The sequence below is a fragment of the Mytilus edulis genome, chromosome 9, assembly GCF_963676685.1.
Source record: "Mytilus edulis chromosome 9, xbMytEdul2.2, whole genome shotgun sequence".
Classification (NCBI taxonomy): domain Eukaryota; kingdom Metazoa; phylum Mollusca; class Bivalvia; order Mytilida; family Mytilidae; genus Mytilus; species Mytilus edulis.
Window position 1 is genome coordinate 74,240,314 of NC_092352.1, and position 16,429 is coordinate 74,256,742.

Sequence of the window (16,429 nt, forward strand, 5' to 3'; positions counted from 1 at the left end):
ATACTTTCCACAGCAGGGACAATAGTCTTATACAACGAAAGCCAAAGGACGATAACTGTTCCTTGAACAAATAAGATTTATTTTTAGCAGGTTGGTTAACACAACTAGGACAGATCTGAAATACAATCGTTGGTTAACACAAATTTGATCATACGGGTAATCAATCATATACTTTCTTTAAGATTAAAATCATAAACCATAACCAATTTCAAATAACATATTTGTACAAAATCCTTATTTTGTCTGTCAAATGTAACTATATTTATTTTCTAATCATTGTCATATTTTCTTTTTAATTTCATATCCGTATGAAGTTTTTCAAACCTTGTGTTACCCCATATGACGTAATTGATAATATATAAGATCTGTCGCCATTTCAACAACAAACTTTGAAGAGTGTACACCAACAAAGTGAGTCTTTCGTTTTAATTTCATATGTAATAGTTGATAATTTTCAGTTTTAATAAAAAATCAATTTTACATTCGAAGTATTAAGTTCGACATGTTCGAATAAGACAATTGTACAATATTTTAAGCTCCAATAAGGATAAAAAATTATTATAGAAGGCTTTTGAAAATTTCTACATATTTCTTGCAATCATCTTGTCCATCACTATCCATCGTTTTTAAATATTGATATTTGAAAGTAGCATGTTCAACTTTTAAACATGTTAAAGGTGCATTAAAATTTTGTAAATTTGCCATGGATTTTTTACCTTTACATTATACACATTTACTTTGATGAGACGAGTCACTAGTTCAGTCGCTGCCTCTCATTTCTCATGTTTTATGTTGTATGGTGAATTCATTGTTTATGTTATAAAAGATTAAAATCAGTTATGGTCCACTTATGGATACGTTAAGTAGGAAAGATATGATAGTTTAAACTATCTTTCCTTGAAAAGACATGAAGGTGAGCCCGACGGTAGTATTTAGATGTTTTAAATCTAGTAGTATAATGTCTATAATGTGCAAAAAAGAAACAAACCATAGCTTCAGACGCTTAACAACCATGTTGAGGGAATCACTTGAACTCAGAAGGCAGCGAGACTGGGTGCATCGAAAGAGTAATACAGCTGTTTGTTTTGATATCACCATTTTTATAGTAGAGCACTATCCGGGTGGGGGAGATTCTCGCTGCATTAAAGACCTATTGGTTACCTTCCGCTGTTGTCTGTTCTATGGTCGGGTTGTTGTCTCTTTGACACATTCCCCATTTCCATTATCAATTTAACTATTGAAATCGATAATACATCTAGCAATTATAGAAGTAAACAATATTTTTTTGAATGTCGGTTATAATTATGATCTTCATTTAATGTATGAGTATAGTGCGTAAAAAATTCACAGATAATGTGTAAAATGTAAATAAATCATTTTAGGAAATTACGCTGATTTGAAAGTTCTGAACCAGTGTTAGCTTTTGAACAATTTGACGTCCGTCATCGTTGTCGTCCGTCATCGGTCATCGTTGTCGTTCGTCATCATCAGTCGTTGTCATCCGACCATCCTCCGTTGTTGTCGTCCTTCCTCGTCCGTCGTTATCCCAAGTCCTCGTTCGTCGTTGCCGTCTGTCCTCTTCCGTCGTCGTCTCGTTCATCGTTGTCCGTTAACATTTAAAAAGATCACCACCCTGATTAACCAAACCTGGCTACAATCATTGATTCGGTTTCTAGTTTCAAAGAGAAGCGAAAGATACCAAAAGAGACATTCAAACTCATAAGTCGAAAAAGAACTGACAACGCCATTATCAAAAAAGAAAAAGACAAACAGACGAGCAATATTACACGAAACATAACAAAAGCAACTAAAGACTGACCCCGTCAAGAGCTGGATGGGAGTGGTGGATGGGTTTCTCATGTTCTCCGGAATAATAAGCAGATCTTGCTTCAAATGGGGCACCCGTTGTGTTGTTCATGTAGGTACATGTAGTACAAACCCGGTAATAAGTGTAATTCGGTAGGTCACATTCGTGAAAATGTTTGAAATAATGAGATCTACATAATGCCTTCTGACATAAAAATTGCCCCATTACGACTATTTTCCCCAATTGTTGCTTATTTGCCTATCATCTTACTTTGATAGATACACTAGGAAATTTCAAACAGCAAAAATAACTAACAAGACAAAAAATGTATCAGTATGAACAAAATCTTTTCTTTAAAAGTCACCTAGCCTTTGTCGGTCATCTGTTGTCTGTCCGTTGCTCTTCAACTTCGAGCGTCACTGATGTGTCTTTTGTAGACGAAAAGCGCGTCTGGCGTATATACAAAATTTAGTCTTGGTATCTATGATGAGTTTATTTACAACCACTGGGTCGTACCACTGCTGGCGGAGATTTATTTCCACGAGGGTATCACAAGCCCAGTAGTCAGCACTTTTTGTGCTGACATGAATTATCATTGATATGGTTATATTTATAAATTAACTGTTAACAAAATGTTTGAAATTTTTGAAATACTAAGGCTTTTCTACCTCAGGCATAGATTACCTTAGCTGTATTTGGCAAAACTATTTGGAATTTTGGTCCTCAATGCTCTTCAACTTCGTACTTTATTTGGCCTTTTTAACTTGTTTGGATTCGAGCGTCACTGATGAGTCTTTTGTAGACGAAACGCGCGTCTGGCGTATATACAAATTTAGTCCTGGTATCTATGATAAGTTTATTTGTACACTGTCCGTTGTCTAATGTCTGTCGCCCGACGTCCGTCGTTTGTCGTCGTTAGCCGACATAACTAAAATTGTATATTAACTTCATTTCAAATGTAAATAAAACAAAAGATTACCATTACAACGCATATTTTAACTTGACAAATTTAGGTTAAACCTAAATGAAATCAATACGTAGAACCCAAGTAGTTCTACATGTTTCATGTATATGCAAAACATGATTTGCCGAATGCTATTACCAAGTGTTTCACGTCATTTTCACAACAACCTTATCACAGTTAACATCACCAGAGTGAGTGTATACCTTTCATTTTTGTCGAGACTGCAACTTCTTTTGCAGAAAGTAAGACAAAGGGATAGTGATCCTTTGGCGGAGTCGGCGTTAACTAACTACGTTAAAATTTAATACTTCAGAAAATAGAAGACTTGGATGCTACATCTGGCAGACTTTATTGACCTTGACCTCACTTTTACAGTTCATTGCTCAAGGTTATGTTTTTTGGCGTTTTTGGTCGTTTTTCCTTACTCTAAACCATAGGTCAAGTAATTTGGTTGAAGAAATGATTGAATGGTGTATTTGTCTGTCTGATGTTGAACTAATTTTTTTTCAACTTTAATTGCGAATGAAACCAGGGGGTTTGATTATCAAAATAGATCTTATATTTATATTCTGTGTTAGTGGCATTTTACAAAATATTCATGCTAGCACACAATACATATACATTATTCTAAACCTAGATAAACAATCATATCAGAAAGAATTAAAAAAATCCGGATTTTGTCCGTCATTTGTTTTGATATATATATAAAAATATCTAGTCGAAACTGAAAGTTGAATCTGGAATGGTGAGTAGTTTACTACAGTGATCAAGTCATCAAATGTGTAATTTTTTTAACTTAGAATAATCGAATATTTCAGGTAAGTAAAAAATCAAGTATATAAAAGAGATCAAGAAAGGGGCTATTGACCCCAGAATTTGATTGATTTGTTAAATTATTGATTGATTGATTCTTTGTTATTGAAATACTTTAGTATTTATTTTTAAAGTATAATTCTCATAAAACAATACATATAATCAAAGTTCTGATATTTTTCTCTGAAATTTTCTCAAAAATAGACTATCTGGATGATAAAACATTTGTTTCAATTTCAGTTTTAGCTCACCTGGCCGAAAGGCCAAGTGAGCTTTTCTCATCACTTGGCGTCCGGCGTCCGGCGTCCGTCGTCGTCCTGCGTTAACTTTTACAAAAATCTTCTCCTCTAAAACTACTGGGCCAAATTTAACCAATCTTGGCCATAATCATCATTGGGTATCTAGTTTAAAAAATGTGTCCGATGCCCGGCCCAACCAACCAAGATGGCCGCCATGGCTAAAAATAGAACATAGGGGTAAAATGCAGTTTTTGGCTTATAACTCAAAAACCAAAGCATTTAGAGCAAATCTGACAGAGGTAAAATTGTTCATCAGATCAAGATCTATCTGCCCTGAAATTTTCAGATGAATCGGACATTCCATTGTTGGGTTGCTGCCCCTGAAATGGTAATTTTAAGGAAACTTTGCTGTTTTTGGTTATTATCTTGAATATTATTACAGATAGAGATAAACTGTAAACAGCAATAATGTTCAGCAAAGTAAGATCTACAAATAAGTCAACATGACCAAAATGGTCAGTTGACCACTTTAGGAGTTATTGCCCTTCATAGTCAATTTTTAACAATTTTCTTAAAATTTGAAGATTTTCAATAACATATTCCACAGAAAGTACTGTTATAGATAGAGATAATTGTAAGCAGCAAGAATGTTTAGTAAAGTAAGATCTACAAACACATCACCATCACCAAAACACAATTTTGTCATGAATCCATCTGTGTCCATTGTTTAATATTCACATAGACCAAGGTGAGCGACACAGGCTCTTTAGAGTCTCTAGTTTAGAACTGACAACATATTCACAAATTTAGTTCTCTTTTCTGATAAATAAAAACAGTTACAAATCACAAAACAAATTATTGTTATAACACTATTAAGTGGATTATATCTATATTCAATATCTTCCATTTTATATCCAAGTACAAGATTTTTAAGACGGAAGACATGTTGATCAATATTCAAATACATAAATATGTCATAAATTATTGACCAATATTTTTTTACCCATTTACATTTAAAGGAAAAATGATCATATTTTTATCAAATTTGGAACAAATCACACAATATGGATTAGCAGATATTTTCCAACGGTACACATGATTAATTGTTATGCAGTAATTTCAATCCAAATATTTTCATTCTATCATCTTTTAAAAAATGGTATGTAAAAGTAAGTTTCTATTTTATAAAATAAATAACGTTTTCAAAAGTGAAATGATTTTCCCATACATAGAATCCTACTGGGAGCTCTTTATTAGATTTACTTATAATATTATATATTTCTTTAAATGAAATTTTGTCTAGATTGTAATACAATCCATGTTAGTTCATCTTTATACTTGTTGTAAATGAATTTTAGTATTTATTGACGTTTTTCCCTTTAATTTTTCTTTCCGCGATTTGGGTAAAATTCTCCGTAAAGTACATGTCTCTGCTATCCAATGATGTTTGCTTTTTAGTTTATCTATGTTTTTTTGATAATTTTTTCCTTTATCGTCATTTATGTCGTTAATAAAAAAGATATCTTCTTCTACCCAATGTTTAAACAATTATTGATAACTCCATATAACTTGTTTCCTTATATATCTATAATTTTTAGGTTTTGTTTTTCTTCCCCGCCATCATTTTTAATTGAGCATTTTAAGAATTCTGGGTATTTTTTTTTTATGTTTTCTAATGATTAATGAGAACCCAGATTCATTTTAAATATTAAGCTATTACCCCCAAACTCACGGAAATAATAGGTTGGAATAATTTTCCAGTTAGCTGAAGTTTCATCTGTTAGTCTTTTTATTTTCATTGCTTCAATGTAAGAATCAAGATCTGTCATTTCAACCCCCCTTCTAAATAATCTTTTCTTAGCACTGAGCGTTTAACTTTCTTACTACAACCCTCCCATAAAAAATATATATTATTTTCTCAAACTTAAATATAGTTTATTTGCACAGATTTATTAGTGTTGCAATATATGTTATGTTGGGTATAACAAGTGTTTTGATGATAGTGATTTTACCAATCATGCTTATTTTCCTTTTTTCCAATCGTTTTTCTACATTAAGTGTTTGACATTCTCATTTTCATGGTTCATTGGTCAATGTTAAGTTTTCCTGGATGGTTTAAAAGATACCTTATGAAAAAGTAAACTATATTTGATGACTGTCATTTTATAGATCTGTCTGGCAATGTTCATCCGACATTCATATCGTTTCTGGTGTAATTATAAAAGTCGAAAAGTGACGTTAAGCAAAATCGGTTTTTTTTCGGAAATAAAAGAGAAAAAGAAACAGCACTACAAAAGTTTTAAGATCCACCATCACAACTTGGTTGACTGATACGATAAATTTGTTTCAAATCACTAGCGCAAGTTTAGATATTTAAAAAAAATTGAGAATGGAAATGGGGAATGTGTCAAAGAGAAAACAACCCGACCTTATAACAGACAACAGCAGAAGGTCTCCCATTGGTCTTCAATGCATCAAGACATTCCCCCACCCGGAGGCATCCTTCAGCGGGCCCCTAAAAATATATGTATACTAGTTCAGTGATAATGAATTTCAGTATTTTTTCATTAGTTTTTCCTAATGTATCCTATTCTTGATAGTGACATTTGACTGAGTGTGGGTTTGCATGTCGGGCTTATGAATGTATAGCGGGAAACATTTAAGCACTCGATATTGCTTCTTTAGAGGTCATGTTATTTAATCAGTTTTTCGCTCACCTGTCCCAAAGGGCCAAGTGAGCTTTTCTCATCACTTAGCGTCCGTCGTCGTCCGTCGTCGTCCGTCGTCATCCGTCGTCCGTCGTCGTCCGTCGTCCGTCGTCGTCGTCCGGCGTCCGTCGTCGTTAACTTTTACAAAAATCTTCTCTAAAACTACTGGGCCAAATTTAACCAAACTTAGCCACACTCATCATTGGGGTATCTTGTTTAAAAAATGTGTCCGGTAACTCGGCCAACCAACCCAGATGGCTGCCATGGCTAAAAATAGAATATAGGGGTAAAATGCAGTTTTTGGCTTATAACTCCAAAACTAAAGCATTTAGAGCAAATCTGACGGAGAGTGAAATTGTTTATTAGGTAAAGATCTATCTGCCCTGGAATTTTCAGATGAATCGGATAACCAATTGTTAGGTTGATGCTCCTGCATTGGTAATTTTAAGGAAATTTTGCTGTTTTTGGTTATTTCCTTGAATACTATAATGAATAGAGATAAACTGTAAACAGCAATAATGTACAGCAAAGTATGACCTAAAAATAAGTCAACACGACCAAAATGGTCAATTGACCCCCTAAGGGGTTATTGCCCTTCATAGTCAATTTTTAACAATTTTCATAAAATTTGTAGATTTTCACTAACATTTTCCACTGAAACTACTGGGTTGGTTCATTATAGATATAGATAATTGTAAGCAGCAAGCATGTTAAGTAAAGTAAGATCTAAAAACACATCACCATCACCAAAACACAATTTTGTCATGAATCCATTTGTGTCCTTTGTTGACCAAGGTGAGCGACACAGGCTCTTTAGAGTTTTTTGTAGCTTTGATATTTTTTTCTCAATCGATGTTGAAATATTGGTAAACTGCTGTTGCCAAATTGATAACGTAAGTAACGATAATATAGCACTATTGAATAGAAATATGAAAACTATAATTGTTTTCTTATTTCAGAACCAGAATGGAACTTTCGTTAATCTCATTTAAACCACCATAGATAAATACGTCTTATGATTGCTGTTGGGACGTAGGAATACAGCACTTCAAAACTTTATATTCCATTAACATTTAAATGATGGATATATACAGTTCATATTATTTGGATGAAGACTCTTATCTCTTTGATTTGAGCGATTCTGATTCATATGATGAAAAGCATGCTACTGATTATTACCACTTGTATGCTAACGGATTGGAAAGGAAATTAATAAAACCATATATAGAAAATAAAGAGGAGCATATCCAAGGCTTAGAATTGCACAGTAAAAACACATATTCTTCGAAATTAAAATCGCACTCTGTAAGAGTAAGGTCAATTAGGGAAAGTGTGCACCAATGTAAAACTGTTCTTGCTGCAATAGTTGAAAAAGATTTCAAAGACATTCTTAATGCATTCAACAATGGTGCAGAGGAAGTTTCGTCCCCTCAATTATTCGCCGCAATGTGTTTTCACCATGTGTCATCTCTTTCATACACAGAAAAGCTGAACATAAGCAATATACTAAACAATCTCCCAGAATACATTGGTCCGAACACTACCGATGCTATGAATGCCAACTTTCTCGATTTGTTCTTTCGGAATTTAGATCCAGAACGTTGTTTTGACCTTATAAGTCGTATCTGGCATTTGTATTTGGATATAGAAAATGCTTTGAAATACAGTTTATGTAAAATAATAATAGAATCTGAAAGACCTGGAAATGAGCGGTTTCTTTGTGCTAATATAAAGAATCTAGCGTATCTGTGGAAGACAGATAACGGCAACAGAAAGGACCCGTTACTAGTATTGTCACTACTTTATCATGCTGTCACGTCTGAACAGATAGAGGATGTGAAGTTTATCAAATCAATCATAGCGACACATATGGACTGCAAAGAGCTAGTTGAAGCATTGACGATTTACAAGTTAAACTGTAATACAGCGAAGTTACTATCCTTCCAAATGTTGATACTTAATCTAGATGACATTTTAATGACTTGTCCTCAACAGAAACAATGGTTATTGTTTTCATACTTAAGTAAATTGTTTGCGCTTAAACACTATGAAGGGTTTAAGGCAACAATTATTAATTTTCAACAGTTTTTTCTGTCAGATAATTGCAGAATGATTAGAATTTTACCTTCTTCAATTGACCCAAAATCAAAACATGCATATTCTACCTTATTACTGCATTTGTTGTATTTTTGTATAACAACAAACCAACATGAAAAGGAATTATGTGCTTTATCTGAAATCTTGGCCATAGCAAATCATGTTACAGACTATAGGACCGGATCTATAGATTTCTTCTTTTCGCTCATAACACACTCAACTGATAGAAATAATCAACATTCACTAATATTTACAGAAGTCTTATTACAGCTATGGGAGAAAAGAATGGATTTGAAGTTGGCAGTGATGCTTGCTTACATTGCATATTTGCGGAAATCAAAATGTTTGGAATTGCACGGAAATTTTGTGCAATATCATTTTCAATGCAAATCTACATCATGTTTAGGTCTTTCTCAATATGGTTCAAATCTAGAGTGGGACGAGAATATTTTGTTTGTTATTCATTATATTTCGAATTTAAGTGAAATGACTAGCTTCAATATAAAAATGAATGAAACAAAATTTCTTTCGTCATTCAGAAAATATGTAACACTTTGTGATGAAACCCAGATTCTATGTGTACCAGATACCATAGAAAAAGTAGGAATCATATGTGAGTCTGACAAAATTTTGCTTGTCCATGCAATTCTAATTTACGGAACAGAGCTTTTCAAAAGGGACTGTTTTGAAAGGTACAAATGGCTGGTAATACGTTATCAGAGTTTATTGATATTTGAATTACCTAAACGATATAATCGTTTTATGTTGACAAATATATACTCAAATCAGATTTGTTTTGTGACCTGTTTAAACCTTCTGCAGCATTATACAATTTTCGATCAATGTACAAAAATGAAGAGATTGAGATCAAAGGTTTTGTTTTACTGTAAACATAGTATGGAATATATATTCAGCGATTATATGTCCACCCACAGTAAGGATCAGTTCATCAGTACGTCATTGTCATTACAGTACATTTGGAAAGGAATGCGTTATTCACACGAAAAGCTTCAATGCTTAGTTATATTCTGGAAGAAAATATTGGAATCAGGCTGTACAGATCAGTTCAAAGATTTCATTGTTGATAACAAGAATTTTATTTTATCAATGAAAAATGCAGCACTGGACTATGGTTTTAAATATAAGACAGAATACTGTGTTTTACTTTTCCACCTTCTTCGTGAATGCATTATGTCAAATAACAATAGGGATATGAATCTGGCATTAAGCGCAATTAACGATCAAAAACGCAATATGTTAAATGAGTTTGGGGATTCTCTGAAATCAAAACCTAAAGAAATAGCTGAGGAAGAACGAAGAGTTTTTAGATCAAATGTTTCGAGATTATACACAATAGACGAAGTGCTAAATGGTAATCTAGAATTACATGAATACGTACGAGCCGTAATTGACAATTATCGTGATCATAGTGAGATTAAAGATTATGTATTTAAAATATTTACTTATTACCTGCAGAATTTAACCACGGCACACCAAGAGAAGGGACTTATTGGACTTATTGCCTTTGTAGGTGATGCACCAATTGGAAAGAGATATTATGATTACATAAAATCTGAAATGTCATCTTTGATGTTTGACGTGGTTTACAGCTTTCTGGTTCTAAAACATGAAGTTGATCAAACAAAGTTGGCTACCTTTTTACTTCATTTAAACCACAAATGTCACTCAAAATTAGTAAAGAAAGTAACGGTTGAAGCAGGTAAGATATTAAAGTGGAAAACATTAGCCCCTCAAAATATTACTACTGAAGAGAATATGGTTATTTACAAATGTTTTTGTATTGTGAGACAAACAAAGAAAACATACCGAGTTCAGGAGATAAATCTCGAAGAGTATATGAGCTACTTTGATTTTATAGAAATGATAGATCAAGAGGAACAACGACAGAGGATCATTAGACAGACAATACTTTTGTTGGTTTTGTTACTTTTGCATACAAGCATAACATCAGATGATCATCACAAGTCAGCAAAACTGAAGAAGTACTTGTCATTGAAGTATGCATATGACGATCTTGCACTCTATCTTTTATGGTGTTCTGGTGACGTTGAAATAAATCCTGGACCCACTTTTTCGAAAATACGACCAATGCACGCTTCTGAGAAAGAGCGAAAATGGATAAGTGAAGTGTGTTCAGTGTTAGTCAAGCTTCTAAAGGAATTACCTGAAACATCAAAACCAAAAGCATTATGGAAAGAGAAACCCACCGATTGGCCTACAGATGAACCTTTTTTTGATCCGTACAACAAATCAAAAGTTCAGAATGATGATTTATTATCCGATGAAAGACTTTTAAAATGTCTAATGAGATGTTGCGACGAAAAGAAAATTTGTATTCCGGAAGGATACCGTTATGAAATTAACTTATTTTCAAATAATAACAAACCCCTTCTATTTGAAACATATATATTTCGAAAAGAAAAACACAATCTTTGCGAGGCTCTATCAAATCTGTTGATGTGCAAAGACCGTGAAAAAATCAACCAAGAAACGAAGAACTGTGGCTTAACTCTCAACTTTGAAATAACGCAAACATCACAGAAGTTTATGGTGACCAAGAGAAAGGGAGAAATTATAACCCGTACAAGACGTGATTTAGCAGTTATGTTATGTAAGATTATAAAAGGGCTAACTATTACTGACAAATGTGATGGAATTTGGAAAACACCTCCATCAAAATGGCCTTCAGATGAACCGTTCTACAGTCCACACAATGAAAAGAAAAGACAAGGAATCTGTCAAGATAAAGAACTTGTGGATAACCTAATCAAATACTGTAAATCAAACTTAGTAGTGATACCACCACAATACCAGGACATGGTTAGTGCTTGGAAGGAAAGGCATATGGATGAGTTGATTAACATTCATACTATTTATGCAAATATTGTAAAGTTAGAACATTCATTAAAGATACTTCAGATTGAGGGAATTTTGTCAAAACCCGATATTTTAGATTTTCTTGAGAAAGCAGGATTAACTTTGGATACTGATACATGGAGACTGGATGACGTGAAGACAGATGGAAATCAAATTGCAAGCAGAAAACGATCCCATAAGTTGTTAGTAAATCCAATAACATCAGTGGACACTGCAGTCAAAAAATTGAGTTCATGCGATAGAGGCAATAGACAGTTTCAGAAGCTAAATGTTTCCAAAAAGACAATAGAAGATTCCCGAAATACACTGTTATCAACTACTGACAAAACATCTGTTGATGCTGATTCAATTTGTCCAGAGTCAACTTACACGAGAAAAAAACCACTCAAGCTTACTGAATCAGAAGAATTTAATAGTCAGGTATATTTAGATACATGATGAACAATACGAAACTTAATATAAAGTCTCATTAATGTTTCACGAAATAATAATATCAACTTGTAAAAGATATCTAGCTGGTCTGATGATATTTAGAAAAAGTATTTTAGATTTCAAATAAATTTTACAGTGGTATTTTCATTTTGACTAAAAGCATAGATTTAACTTATAAGAAAAATGAAGTGTCTGATAAAGCATTCGATGATGTTATTTATATATTATGAATCATAGAGCAATACAAAAATCCGGAATTTTCTAAATAAAATATTCATATGACTATGCACACTTATATAAATTCAAACCTGTTTTAAGAGACCACTTAAGGGAGAGCAAAAAAGTGGTCTCTTTAGACAGATCGATCTTTTAACACCGGTTCAATCTGTATGCAATGTATTACAGAGGGATATAAATTTGGTGTTTTTTCAACACAGGCTTTTGCCTATTACATGTGTGTGGTCTCTTAAGCAGGTTTGACTGTATTACGCTATGCAATATAACGTATGGCAAACACAAAATGTTTTAAGTGACTCATATAAGTAACTTGTCTTTTTTTTAGAAGAGAAAGTTAAATACGGCTAAGTTTAATCGAGAAGAACATGAAATAACGAAGAAGCAAAAAATGAACAGCAGTTTATCTGAGGTATGTATTTAGTTTTAAGTCGGGGGGGGGGGGAGGGGAAAGGGGGGGGGGTTAAAGGTGTCAAATCGCGATTGTTATTATTCAATCATTGCTCGATAGCCATTTCTTGTGTCATTCATAAAATTGTGATGTTATTTGTTGTATTTAGTAGTTATAACAGATCGTTGATTGTTTTTGTTTGAAATTTATTTATACACTTAATAGACTTAGTGCGATTTATCAATAGAATGTTTTACATTAAGCAGACTATCGAGCGAGATTAACTGATAATATTTGAACAAGTTTTGAACAAGTTTTGATATTCGAAATTAAATTGGCCAAATCACTAACGAAAACGTTGTCATGAAATATCTCTCCACTTTAACGTTACTTGACTGATGAAAACTAGTTATGAATAATGTCAGCAGATTAAAGGTCTGAGATGTATTTCTCGTTGTAATAAAGATAGTTCACAAAGACACTCAAAATCACTTTGGTCAAAAGCTGTCGGTCGGAAAATTATCACGCAAAAACATTTTCAGGAACACGTTTGACTCAAATTCATAGTAATGGGTAATGTAACCATATGATAAGAAGGAATGATAAAAAAAAAGCTAATATAAAGTCTTAAAGATTAGAAAGGTAACATCTGAAGTTATCACAATAATTTATATGTATGAATGGATAATAAACGGATGAATTGCTATTAAATTGATTAAAATTATGCATTATCTTTTCTCACTTTCCGTTTCCACTTACTACTGTCTACAGACCAAGAAAATGTGTACATTCATGTTAGTGAAAGCTATGATCTTTTTTTAAGCAAAATGCATTGTTCTTAGTGATGGCAATTAACAGAATGTATAATGTTTCTTTATTTTCTTGTTGCAGACATATGTACCATCATCACAGGAAGAAGAGGATAAACTAAAAAAACAATTAGAAGAACCCGCTCCTCCACTGTCTGAGGCATCTCAGAAATGTTGTCCACCAGACTTTGATAACATATTAAACAGTTTGTTGAACAGTAGGGACCTAGAGAATTCTATAAACGTTGACGTATATTGAAGTTGATTAGAAAGATGCAAAATTAACATAAAACTTGCATACATTCCAATCAAAGGCATTTCTGGATAAACCTTTATCAGAACGTCCAAACCCAAAACTTTGAAAGTCAGGGAGGTACCAATGTTTATGGAATAGCATTGAAAATTTTGAAAGCTCTAGTTAGACTTTACTTGGGAATTATAGACCACCGAGCATTTTGCTGAGGGTATCGAGCTACTTCTCTGCTGTAAGCTTTTCATATTAAGATTTTGTAATTTTGAATAACATTTGTTCTTGACCACTGTACGCAAAACATCCGCCAACAATCTAAAATACCTCCAAGATCATTCTGATGAAATCAAGAAAACCGTATCGGACACACGAAGTTTATTGTGTCAATTATATTAAGGCATTTGATAGCGTCACGTACAAGAACGGTATCATGTTTTTTCCCTGGTCCGGTCAAAAAAAACCTTCAAAATTATTTCTGCCAAATGTATGGTGAATAATATAATCTATTTATGTCAATTCATTAGAATTTTGATAAGTTTGATTGTTTGACCTAATTGTTTTTAACCTTGTTTAATTATTGATTTATTCATTATTATTAATGTTATTATTGCTGTTTTCTTTTTATGTTAATGGGCACACTAGCAGTTGGCAGTTATAAGTCCCATTTGTACAAATGTATATACTTGTGTGCACTTCTTTTATTCATTAAACTTCATTGAACTGATTATACAGGATAATGTCACATTACTAATAATGAAATGTCATTTGGCACGACCAAAATTGAACTTATAATCCCACAATCAAACAAAAGGTTATAGCAACATGTTATCACAAAAATGTGGGTTCACAACCATCTTGAACTTAGGTTATATGAGGTTCAAGATGGGTTTAAATGAAATAAATTTCAATACCCCATTTACATGTATGGCTGTTTTCTGCTTCGGTCAGGTTGTTGTCTCTTTGACACTGTGTCACACATTCTCCATTTTATTATACAATGTACTGATTTCATACAAAGTCCCCAAACAGCTATATCATGTATGACTGTCTATATTGCCAAAGATACTGTAGGTCCAAAAGATGATTTTTATCAATATGTAAATGAGGGATCACATTTCTGCTCCCATAATGTAAATCTATACTTCCCCTAATTATTATTATTTGCCCCGCCCTCATTATTGCCATTCTTTTTAATGCCATTTATTTCCATATAAGATCTTTACATGTTTATAGTTTATGTATAAAATGATTCCCATATATTGCAACCATATTTATTGCCAAAGATATCACAAGTCTATAAGGTGGTATTATAATAAGCATGCACAGTACTGACTATATATATCAACTTCTTCATACATGAATAAATACCAACATCTACCAGGAAAATCAAATTAACTTTATGTTACGATTTCTCCTGAATAGAAATAGATCATTGTTCTCCCGTAATAAACACTTCTGTCCTAATGAGACTGGTTCCGTAGCGGAATCAAGATTGGCTACTTTAGGTAAGAGACCAGAAAATAAGTAAACAAGTTTTTCTTTTACCTTCTCATGAATTCTTCATGTTTCAATATACATACTGATTCTAATGAGTCATAGAGAGCAAACATATCAATTCCGTAAATAGAACGTTTTTTATACTTCTCTTTTATATTCAATTAGTCCCGAAACTTCACGTAGCGTTTTTTTTTTCATGTTTTGTATAGTATCAAAGTGGAGTTTGTATACAGATCGTGCAAACTTATTATTTTGTATCTTACAAAGTCATTGTTTGTTCCTCTGACATTGTACTTTAAAACATTTAACCACGTTTGTTTATATTCGGTCAGAAACTGATTAGTTGAATCGTGCTGCTTCTAAACAAATAAAGATACCAGTATTAACATTTTGTACGCTAGTTGAGTTTTTTGGTTTACAAAAGACGAATCAGTGACGCGCAAATAAAAAACAATTATAAACCCAAAAGAGTACGAAAATTGAGGAGCATGTAGGACTCAAACTTGTGAATGTTTTCCAAATACAGCTAGCCTATATGGCAATCTATTCCTGTAATATTGTGTATGGTAAAAAGGCGAAAGATCTCAAATGGACATGCGATCTTTAAGGTCGAAGGCGAAAGTACAATGCCACCGTCGAAAAAATAAAGAAAAAAAACCGATAAGACAAAGGTATACTAAATACAACAAAGAAAATTTAAGAATAAGTAAGACGATCCTCACCAAAACCTGGGGTAATTGCATGTGCCCAATAAGGATAAGAATGTTCCTCATTAAGTACAAACCCGGTGATGACTGCAATGTCATTTGATATAATGGACAAGTATGCGCACCATTGGTGACAATGTATGCTCAAATCCCTCGAAGTTAATCATAGAGAGAACGAGGGCAGTGGCGGATCCAGTAATTTTCATAAGTGGGGGCCCAATGACTGACCTAAGAGGGGGCCCCGCTCCAGTCACGCTTCAGTGATTCCCTATATAAGCAACCAAATTTTTTTCCCCTGCCCCCTAAATCCGCATCTGGAGGGCTTCGATCTGTTGATACGTCAACTCATATTTGTATCACCCCATGGTTAAAAAAAAAAGTAAAATCACAAAAATGGTTAAATGTTCAGGAGTGATATATTCCTATATATTCATTAGTAAAATTCGAGCAAGTTAATTTATCGGCTTAGTTCTTTCAATAAGTGATTTCAAATGTCATATTGATACCAGCTTTCCTTATTGACCTAACAAAATACATAAAGAGCAGCTGAAAAAGAAATATACTGAGTTGCCAGGACGGGAGG

General features: G+C 33.2%; 1 protein-coding gene across 3 annotated transcripts; it reads left to right on the plus strand.

The window, feature by feature from the left end:
- The first annotated feature begins 314 nt into the window (after positions 1 to 314).
- Positions 315 to 14,396, plus strand: LOC139489018 (uncharacterized). 3 transcript variants are annotated; one of them, XM_071275057.1, is made up of 4 exons: positions 315 to 411; positions 7,491 to 11,946; positions 12,521 to 12,604; positions 13,475 to 14,396. In XM_071275057.1, the coding sequence occupies exons 2-4, from the start codon at positions 7,609 to 7,611 to the stop codon at positions 13,649 to 13,651; spliced, it is 4,599 nt and encodes a 1,532-aa protein (XP_071131158.1). In that variant the 5' UTR covers positions 315 to 411; positions 7,491 to 7,608; the 3' UTR covers positions 13,652 to 14,396. The 3 variants fall into 3 exon arrangements, with proteins under 3 accessions (XP_071131158.1, XP_071131160.1, XP_071131159.1); XM_071275058.1 differs by lacking the exon at positions 315 to 411 and adding an exon at positions 5,870 to 6,527 and having other exon boundaries at positions 7,349 to 11,946; XM_071275059.1 differs by lacking the exon at positions 12,521 to 12,604.
- Positions 14,397 to 16,429: the final 2,033 nt, after the last annotated feature.

Bases quoted from the DNA above. Each gene is read 5' to 3' on its own strand.
- LOC139489018 (XM_071275057.1), top strand. From the start codon at position 7,609: ATGATGGATATATACAGTTCATATTATTTGGATGAAGACTCTTATCTC. The intron at 11,947-12,520 runs GTATATTTAGAT...TCTTTTTTTTAG, and splicing joins CAGAAGAATTTAATAGTCAG to AAGAGAAAGTTAAATACGGC. The intron at 12,605-13,474 runs GTATGTATTTAG...TTCTTGTTGCAG, and splicing joins TGAACAGCAGTTTATCTGAG to ACATATGTACCATCATCACA.